This window comes from Typopeltis vanoorti, chromosome 23 (assembly GCF_054136105.1).
Source record: "Typopeltis vanoorti isolate ZY-2024b chromosome 23, IOZ_Tvanoo_1.0, whole genome shotgun sequence".
Lineage (NCBI taxonomy): Eukaryota > Metazoa > Arthropoda > Arachnida > Uropygi > Thelyphonidae > Typopeltis > Typopeltis vanoorti.
Window position 1 is genome coordinate 22565298 of NC_143571.1, and position 11135 is coordinate 22576432.

The following is an 11135-nucleotide window of genomic DNA, read 5'->3' on the forward strand; positions in this document are numbered from 1 at the left end:
CATTTATTTGTTCGTTCAAATCAAGTTCATCAATAAAATTACGAAACTGACGGCGGTTTTTTGCATTGGTCCGAATGAAATTTACGATTTTTATGAGTGGTGTAAACACATGTTCAAAATTAAAGTGTTTCGCAACAAGATGTTCTCGATGCTAAATACATTGAATTGGAATGAAATCGGGAATGCTTTCATCTTTTTTCAAAAGTCCAATTAATCCTACATTCTTACCAACCATTGCTGCTGCTCCATCAGTAGTCACACTTACTAATTTACTTTTTGGAACATTTTTAAGGGCAACATCAAAAGCTTCCTTAATATTAACGCCACGAATACTATCTTTTAATGCTATTAAATCTAATAATTCTTCTCGCGTCTCTCCGTCCTCGAGAACGAAACGAATAAAAATTGCAAATTGTGATTGGTCTGTAATGTCAGTTGATTCGTCAAGCGCCAAATTAAATGCTACACAATCTTTTATAGTGTTTTCTAATTTTGATAATAAATCCACTTTTATTTCTGAAATTCGACGTTCAATTGTATGTCGTGAGGTAGGAATGTCGGTAATTAACTTTAAAAGTTTTGAATTATTAGAGTCCAGTGACTCCATTGCATCAAGAATGTTTTTGCTTAATAAATTCCCCTTCGGTATAAGGCCGTTTTGGACGTTCGATGTTCCATGATATTTTAAAACTAGCCTCTGTTACAGTTTTAGATTCTTCAGTAGATTTTTTCATGAAGTTAATTTAGTTATTAACTGAAGATTTCAACGATTTAAACTTTTTAATTCGTATTTCAGATTTTTCTTGATATTGAGACGAAAACTCGCGATGCAATTTTTCATAATGACGTTTTAAATTCCCTACTTTGAAATTGCTCACTTGTTTAAACTACAGATGGGGCAAAAAGCTTTACCATTTTTCTCGATAAAATATCTTCTTCCCATTCTTCCTTAAAATTTCTATGTTCGTCGATATACTTCCGCTTCTGTTTATTTTTAAGAGTCATGCTGCAAAATATTCTATAATAAAATTTTAAAAATAAAATATTAATATTTATATCATTTGGAATTTAAATTATTACCTTTCTATTAATATAAGAAGTACGAAATTCAGTAATGTATCTTTTTAAATTTTCTGACAAGGTAATATAAATATAAGTACATTGCCCAACAGCATATGAACAGCAAATTTCATCAAACCACTCAAAAACATTGACCAATCGAGCAGCAAAATACAGCTCATTAGGTATGGGCAAACAAACATCGATGATTTTTAGAGAAAAACATCGATTTTTTTTCATTTTTGTTTGGCTTTGCCTCGAGTTTTTTTAAATTATTATCATCATTCAGAAAAACTTTATTAGGTGATTACCTCATGTCTCCTAGAAAATTAAGAAAAATTATAAATATTTTTTATTTTTTAGTTGAGCCGCAATAAAACTTAAGAAGAGCCACATGCGGCTCGCGAGCTGCAGTTTGGCCACCGTTGAAATATATAAAGCCTAGACTTGAAAAATAACGAGTATTGTGAGAAAAGCTAAAACGGAGTATGAAAAGAAATTGGCCATGCAAGCTAAAGGCAATCTAAAAAAATTTTATCTTTATGCCGCAAGCAAAGGAAAGAATGAATGTGGAAGAATAACTTTATGAATGCAGATGGTACACGAGTGTCTGAAGCTAAGGAGATTGTTCAATTAATGAGTGCTCGCTTTGCTAAGATATATCAACCAGGTGTATGTAGTATGGTGCGCAGTGCTACTGTGCACCATACTATACCATTTAAAAAAAAAACAGATTATGCAAAAGCTCTTCAACCTGGATAAGAATTTGTCAATAGAGACTGATGGAATATCTGCCCATTTGTTAAAGGAATATTCAGCTGAATTGGCTAGGCCTTTCACACATTTGTATAACTTGAGTCAAGGTTCAGGAATGATACCACAGGAATGGAAGGAATGTATGATAGTTCCATTGCACAAGGGTGGTGCAAAAACTGATGTGTCCAACTACCGACTTATCAGTATCTCTGGTGTGGTAGTGAAGATTTTAGAGAAGTTAGTAAGGGCTCGCATACAGAAATGGGTAGACAATCATTCTATACTCTGCAGGGAACAGCATGGATTTACTAAAGGAAGGTCATGTTTTAGCAATTTGCTCATATTTTATAACAATGTTACGGCCGAGTTGGATAAAGGAAATGGATGCACTATGATAATGTTGGATTTTTTAAGTCATTTGATAGAATACGACACGATAGGCTGTTGTGTAAACTGGAGAATATGGAATTGGAACATAATCTATTGACTTGGATCAGGGGATGGTTAACAGACAGACATCAAACCGTGGTATACAGTGGGTGTGAATCTGCCAGATTTAAGGTAGATTGCTAATTTTTGCCAGATCTCTTTACATGGCGTATGGAGTGCAGATAGTTATAAGGACTTAAAACAGCTTGGGCTTATGCAGAAGGATATAAAAGTTCTTTCCTTGAGGGCCCTACAGGGCACACTGGTGGCATGGCGTTGCCACCAGAGAATGACTACAACGATAACTAGAACAGGCATAGGGTAAAACACTTGTAAAGGCTTAGGCCTATATCAAGTCTGGACGTGATGTAAGGGCAGTGCTGCCCATTTCAGTACAAAGATTAATAAAAAATAATAATAAAAATAAAAAGTCGTGTACCTCAGTGTTCAGTTCATCATCAGATTTGCAATTGCTTGATGATGATGCGAAGATAGGCAGGTCAATCAGGGATCCTACTGATATTCAGCAATTACAAAATGATTCGAATAGACTGGAAATCTGAGCAAACGAAAATGGCTCTCAGTTTAATGTTAGTAAGTGTAAAGTTATGCACTTTGGCGTGATTAGAGTTCCAGTGGCATATTATATTAGTGGGATTATGCTACAAGAAACTGAAGAGGCAAGTAATCTTGGTGTATTGGTAGATAATAATTTAAAGTTCAAAGGTCACATAGCAAAAGTTGCAAATATAACTCAGAGGATAATTGCTATGTTGAAACGAACCTTGACATGTAAGGATAAGGAAGTAATTTTGCCTCTTTACAAGGCTTTGATAAGACCAAACCTGGATTACTGTGCTCAGATTTGGTCTCCCGGGTTCCAAGGGGATAAATAAGACGTGGAAAGGGTACAAAGAAGAGTTACAAAGCAAAGATTATATCTGGATTATGGGATTTAGATTATGAGGACAGATTGCGAGTATGTTGGTTACAGACTCTGGTTAACAGGAGAAAGAGGGGGGGGTGATATGATAGAGGTCTATAAAACTTTTGAATGAGTGTTATAGCATTTCAAATGATGAAAGTTTTCGTTATATGGAAGGCGGGGAGAGAACAAGGGGGGCATCCATGGAAATTAAGGTTGTTCACAGTCAAGAAAGGGGTAAGGGGTAGGTTTTTCTCCCAGAGAGAAGTTAGTGAAGTGGAATAATTTGCCCTTAGGGATAGTGAGTGCATCTAGTGTAAATGAATTTAAGGGAAGGTATGATAGTTGGGTTGGGTACTTGACAGCCCCCCCCTCGATGAGTCCTTGACTCCCTGGTGGTCTCAGATAATAATAATAATATAGCTACCCCCACCAGCCGTATGGCTGAGGAAATAAAATAGAATATAAATTTTATGGGTTTTGTCAGTGTCTGAACACAAGAATTACAAGGAGGTGGGGGGGGGGGTGCCACACAAAACTAATATTAAAAAATGGGACACACATGAAAGAAGCTCGAGAAACACTCACCTAACGGACTTCACAAATCCCATAACTGTCATTCACAACCGCAGTCAGTTAGCTCCAACTAGTCCACTAGCCCGACGAAGTTTATTTGCATTCATGGTACGACATAAATGAAAATAAACATACCATTTATTATGTGCCTTAACATGTTATTTAATCATCATCATCATCATCATCATCATCATACGTATCAAGGATTTAGGCCTAGTATGGCCTGTTCCGTCCTTAGAAGTCATCGTTGAATCGTTTAAGAGGACGTCCTGGTTTTCTTTTTCCTAATGGCTTGTACTTTAAGGCTTGTTTCGGTAATCTTTCTGTTTTCATTCTTTGAACGTGTTCCATCCATCTATGTTTATATTTTTTAATTTTTTCAATTACTGGTTCTTGGTTTAATTCTTTCATAATATCTTCGTTTCTTTTGTGATCAAATAGGGTATACTTTGCATTTTTTCTCATAAACTTCATTTCTGCTGTTGTTAATATCTGCTGTTGTTATTTTTAAATATTTTGCAATTTTTATGTTTATATCTTTTTCATTTTCATCAGTGATCATACATCCTAGGTAGTTAAATGAATTCACCTGTTCTAAGATCTTGTTATCTAATACTATTTTAGTTCTTGCTGGATCTTGTCCTTTAAAGGCCATAGTTTTTGATTTTTCTGTTGATATTATCATACCATAATCTTTGGATATCTCATTTAGATTTAAAATAGCTTTCTGTAAGTTAGCTTCAGAATTTGTAATTATTATTTGGTCGTCTGCGAAGAGGAGAGTGTTTAAGTTAAATGTAGGTGAAAGTTTAATTCCTTGATGTAAATTTTTACTCCATTTTATTATTATTTCATTTAAGTAGATATTAAAAAGAGTTGCTGAGAGGGGACATCCCTGTCGGACCCCTTGGTTTATCTCTCTTGTATATTATAGCTCATGATTTAATCTTATTTGTATTTGATTATTTTCATATATACTTGTGACAGCTTTTAGGATATTGTTTGGTATTTGTCTTTCTTTTAATATGTTAAATAATATGTTTCTTTTAACTTTGTCAAATGCTTTTTCAAAGTCAATAAATGCAATATGTGTTTCTAAATTATATTCTCTTCTTTTCTCTATTATTAATTTTAGGCAGAAGGCTGGGTCTATACATGATCGTCCTTTTCTAAATCCATTTTGTACCTCTAGAATAAAGTTTTCGGAATATTTCATTAGTTTGTTATTTAAGATTCTGCTGTATATTTTGTAACATGAATTTAGTATACTGATACCTCTATAGTTTTTAGGGTCATCTCTATTACCTTTCTTAAAGATAGGAATCACAATTGCTTTTTTCCATTCTATTGGGCTATACCAGTTGAGTAAATTTTATTTAAAAATAATGAGTCTTCCTTTGAATCTTGTTCCTGCGTATTTATATAGTTCTGAACCTAGCTTATCTTCTCCAGGTGATTTTCCGTTTCTTGTTTCTTTCAGGCTGATTTCTAATTCTTCTTCAGTTATTTCCTTTTCATTTTTGTTGTTTGCCAGTTGTCTTTTTTTAAAATATTTGTCTGTCCACAGTTCTGTGTAGTAATTTAGAAATTCTTCTAATTTCAATTCGGTGTTTAATTTTATGTTTTCTTTGGTATCTGCATTTATGTGTTTCAAAATCTTATATACATTGGGTATTATTTTATATAAATCATGTTCTAAATTAGAAACAAATTTATTCCATGATTCTCTATGTCTTTTTCTGACTTCTCTTTTAGATATGGCTCTTACTCTTTTATATTCTATTTCAACTTCTAATCTTTTACTGGTTAACCATTTGTGATAGGCTTCTTTTTTCTTTTTGATTATTTCTTTGATTGTATCATCCCAGATCTTCAGTTTTTTCTTTTATTGAATTTTTTGGTCTTTCCTAAGCTTTCATTTGCTGCTGCATTTAGTATCGTTTTTATATTAAGCCATTCTATTTCTATTTCTTCATTTTGTTTTATTTTATCTAGATACTGGTTAATTCTTTGTTCATATAGCCATTGTTCATTTGTGTCATTCAATAGTCTAGTTTTATAAACAAATGTTTCAACTTTTCTTTCTGCTCTTGTTACTTGTAGCCATTTAGGTGGTAATCTTAATTTTATTTTAACAAGGAAGTGTCACTGATTATTTCATATCCTCTGTGAACTCTAACATCTAGTGAAAATTTTGATGTCTTTTCATTGAATATGAAGTAATCTAATATTGATTTCCATCCTCTTGCTGCCCAAGTATATTTATGTATGTCTTTATGTTTATAGAAGGAATTCATTCTTTTTAGGTTATTATAAACTACAAAGTCAATCAATTTTTTACCATTTCTGTTTAGAGTGTGTTCTCCATGTATTCCTATATTATTATTAATTTTCGTGTTTCCAATTCTTGCATTTAAGTCTCCTGCTAAAATTATGTAATAATTTTTATTTATTTTATTATGTATGTTTTGTAGCTGATTATAAAAATCAATATTTTCCTGTTCTCTTCCTTCTTCTGGGGCATATAAACCAATTATTGTTAAATAGCCTCTATCTATTTTTATTCTAGCTTCTATTATTCTTTCATTCCATAATTTATAATGTTTTAACTGTTTTGAAAGGGAGTTATGAATCCAAATCATGACTCCTGCTTGTGCTCTTTGGTCTCTGTCGACTCCACTGTATATCACATTAAAATTTTCAGTTCTCATAGTTCCTTTTAATTTCTTTTTTGTTTCAGTGATTACTGCTATTTTAAAATTTCTTTCATTTAATAACTGGTCTAATTCTATTTCTTTATATGCTATTCCTCTTACATTCCAGTTTGCTATGTGTATTATATTTTGTCGTTTCCATTTTCGTTTTCCCTTTTCCATTCCAGGGTTGTTTCCCATAGATTCAATCCGATTATCTTTTTCTGTCAGCTTACAAGTATGGTTATGTTCTCCATGTCAGGGGACTAGACTAGACCTGACGATGGAATAGTTCAGTTATTTAATTAATTAAAATATCTCAAAATTTTATTGTATTCGTAGTTTACTTAGTTGATTGGTTTAGATACTTTATATTGTTTCAAAAGTAACTATGTATGAGGCGATTGTATAATGTCTTTAAACTACGTGTATTCTCTGGCAGCTTGTATATTATTCGGGAGGAACCCCACTCCCTTTCCCCCGAGATCCGTTAACTGATTAGAAAATCTTATAAATGCCCCTCATGTGCTGCCGAACCATGGTCATGGCCCCATGGTTACTGCGGCATAAATTCAAAACAACTCAACTCTCTGTACACATATTGATTGTTTCTACAGGCTATAACCAAGTTTCATTATAGGTGGCCATCACATACAATTTTCTAATAATTTATTCCAAAATTGACCAGTGCTGCTGTACACTTCATTTCAAAGCTAGAGAAGATGAAACTTCAATAAACAGACCTATCAGGAATAACTTTTAAAATTTAGATGACATTATTTAGATTTTCTACAGGTAAAATTAGTTGTGTTCTACTGTTCATTTTTCGTGATCTGGGTTGCACGCGATTCTCACTTAATTGACTAGTATAGTGCTGCCTGTGTAACCATGGTTTCCTGGAGAGCACAATATCTCTAAATATAAACACATACTCAAAACCAAAGTTTAACCAAGTAGCACATGACATATGGGTAAAGTACTAATCGGGCATGCTCAGTTTGCTACATACGTCATCTATAATTACAGGACTATTTTTAAATTCTCAGTGTACCACCTTTATTTGGCACGCAAAGGAGGCATAATAATTCAAACTAGAGCATGGTTCGATTGATCTTGAACTAGTTAGAACGGAAGTAACCATTTCCCATAGAATAGAATCAGAAAAACAACTTGGTAGTGTTACTGATATTTTTAAGGAATTGTTTCGATACCAGTGAATTATCTGCTTTATTTCTATGCATTCCTATCGATAAAGCTTTTTGGTCTAAAAAAGAAACCTAAAACATTAGGCATAGTTAACCAAGATTTAATTTTTTTATTTTTTTGTTCTATTCATCCATCAAAACAGTAACCAGTTCATGCGCAAACATGATTAGACGATCAGGCATCGATTTCCTGCTTCAAAATATCTTAGACCTGTTCAATGATACTACATTCTACATTACTCTACTATTCTACATTAATTTTTTAAGATAACTCAATTATATCTCAGGCCGTATGATCAAGTGCTTACATTTATTGCAGTGTTGATACAATAACTCACCAGCAAGCCATTAATTGCTTGCTGCAAAGAATTCTATCCATCTCATCTTATGAAATATATCTTGGATGGTTGTTAGTCAGTAATCTCCATGTTTCGTTGACAGATTTTTGGGTGATATTCCAGGGTCACCATGCTGTTTTTTATGAATACTTTCCATTGACAATATCGGCTGACAATCCATGAGAAACACACTCCAGGAATTCTCTACCCCTGAACACGTTAAAATTATGTGAATCTTCGCCCATGCCATTTTTTTTAAATATTGATTCCACACACGACAGGTTATAAGATTTATGTTTATAAAACTGCATGTGTGCTTCGTGTTAGTTTGCCTGCTTTACAATATCAAAAGCGCCAAATTTGAAAAAAAGGAAACCCTGCTATGTTTGAATGAGACCGGCTGACTTACCTTCAGATGAAAATTCTGATATAAAAGTGACGTCTGAGAAGGGATTCGAACCCAGGTTCGTTCTAACTGAACATAGTCAAAACCGACTGAGCTACTGAAGTCCATTGAGTTGAATTCATATTTGCATAGAAAATATTTGCCTCGATGAGATCATTTTAATGCAGACACAGTGTCCTAAAGTATACATTAATTAACTACTTAATTAACCCCTTTTTATTAACTACTTAATTAATGTATACTTTAGGACACTGTGTCTGCATTAAAATGATCTCATCGAAGCAAATATTTTCTATGTATTTTATGTATTTCTATGTATTTTATATATCGGGTTTTTCGTCCTGTAAACTCAAGAAAATCGACCGTAGAACCCACATTATTTCAGACATTAAAATATATTGTGTTAGGGTTAGAGACCACGAGATGGCGGCACATTTGAGCCGTCTCTCTTCACTGCGTACCGCTTAATTAGTGATAGCTTTGGGCCATCTGTCTCTGATTGGGTACCAGTGGAGATTGAACTGCCCACTCAGTCTTCAAAAGTTAGATAGGGCTAAATGGCCTCGCCTACTCCCGTATATACGGGAATAAAAAAAAAAAAAAGGCGTTAGCTGATTTTTTTTTTTTTTTGATATATGTATATATATATTTGTTAGGGTGTAGGCGCCACAAGATGGCAGTAATTGTCTGCCTTATTCTCTACACTGAAATTCCCTTGATCCATTGAAAGTTTTGAGTTCGATTCTCAGTGAAGGCTAGAGACGGGTTGCTCATGATCTTTAAAAAAATTGTTTAGTTCTAAAGAAACTCTTCTTACTCACTTTGGGAATAAAAATATATTAGAGAAGGATTACAATTTACGATTTCGGTATTTTAAAACATAATATAGTTAGTCTGCTATTAAAAGATATTAAGATACCAAGTTAAAATATTACAGGAAATTTTAAAGGGAAAGCTTTATGCTTTAAATTTTTTTTTATTTGAATTGTGAATGCAAACGGAAGTGAAGACTCAGAAAGTTCCATGCGAAAGGAAGGAGTTCTAACATACTCAAGGAAAACTGTAACATAATTTAAGAATGATGTTTGTTATTATTTCGAAATATGAAAAAATGCTTTCATAATTGAAAATCTCATTCACTCAAGAAAATAAATAAATTTATTAAAACGAAGTAACAAAAGAAACAATTCAAAGTAGAGGTCTGAAAGCGAAATAGTTACGAAGAAGAAATTCTTATGACTTGTTAATAATTCCTGCGAAATTATTAACAGAAAACTGTCCAATATAAATTCTATCACATAACTTATGGCATTTAACAATGCCAAATGAACAGCAAGTGGCACAGATCTCGGAATGGCCCAAGTGGAGGGTTTTGGAGACCTCAAATTTCAAGGGTTTCATACAGAGTGATGATATTGCACAATATTTCAAGTAGACATAAATGCGTATTTTTTGTGGATTAATTATAAATGCAAAATGGACCGTTTAATTGATTCCATACTACGTGCAGTTCGTCTGGTGTCATTCGGTGGGCTGTGATGAGAGATCGGAAAGTGCACGGATCGGAATTCACTATATAGAAGTGAAAATCGGGATTATGCAAAAGTTGTAATTTCATTTTTTCAGCACAAATCCCAGTTACGAACACATCTTCTAGGAAAATAAATGGCGTGTTCAAAACAGTAGCAAAGAGTTGAGGGATGATCGTCACTGGCATTACGTATGATGAACCAGCCAAATAATCTGGATAAAACCAATTAGGGTATACTTGTTTGGGGATATACCACTTGGATCTTTGGTTTCTAATCGGCATGCTGTAGGAAAACACGCTCCCAATTAAAACATCTTGCTTGTTGGTCTTCAAGAGGAATTTTCTTAAATTAGGGATGTTTACGAACACATCATCGTCTGCCTTCATGACGTATGTGGCCTCTAAACAAAAGAGAGTTATCCATTTGAGCAGCCAAGTAGTCTTCAATGTTAAGTTTTCGTAAGAATCCATCAGGTCGTATTGTATAATATCGGAATGGTTTGTATTTTCGTCACTTATTCTGAGTTCTGTCATGTCGTTTCCCGATTTTCCAAGAAGGAAAAACACCAAAATATTAATAAATCGTTTAGCATCTCGAATCCATGTTTGACGGATGGCTGTCCTTGCAGCAAAATTTGTTGGTTTTGAGCACACAAAAATTAATAAATAAGGTTTGTTTTTTTCACAGGACACTATAGGGGATTTTAGTAAACCATTGTTTTTGTCGTTCACCAACTGAGATATATTAGTTTGTAACAGCATCCACTTCCAATCTTTGTCCTCCAGTAAACTGTCGTCGTACATTGCCGGTAGGTATATTAAGCAACTCAGAAATAGTAAAACTGCCAAGATCTTCCACAAGCTCACTTTTCTCCGAAGCATCGCGATTTCTTCTTCCCTAATTTAAAAAAATAAAATAAATATCAATTAACAGAACTAGGAGAAAATTCAAAAATGCATATCTTTATATATATAATGCATAAATACTTTTTTTTTTAAATTAAGGGGATATTAAATCCCACATCATTTCAAAGCTGAATAAGAAACTCAAAGATAGGAATCAAAGAGTTTCATGCTGAATATAGTAAACTATAAAAGTATCGGCGAATACTAGCGTGAGCTAAATGCAAGTAGTTCTAGAACGTAGTACAAACACGGGCAACTCGTAGCAAAGGTGGGTAAAGTTGTGATCACTATTCTTAGTATTTCCCATAATG

At 33.5% G+C, this 11135-nt stretch overlaps 1 protein-coding gene across 1 annotated transcript; it reads right to left on the minus strand.

Annotated features, from left to right (window-relative positions):
• Positions 1–9846: 9846 nt before the first annotated feature.
• LOC150093679 (beta-1,3-galactosyltransferase 1-like) lies at positions 9847–10722 on the minus strand. The gene has a single exon (XM_090413247.1). The coding sequence runs from the start codon at positions 10720–10722 to the stop codon at positions 9847–9849; it is 876 nt and encodes a 291-aa protein (XP_090269373.1).
• Positions 10723–11135: the final 413 nt, after the last annotated feature.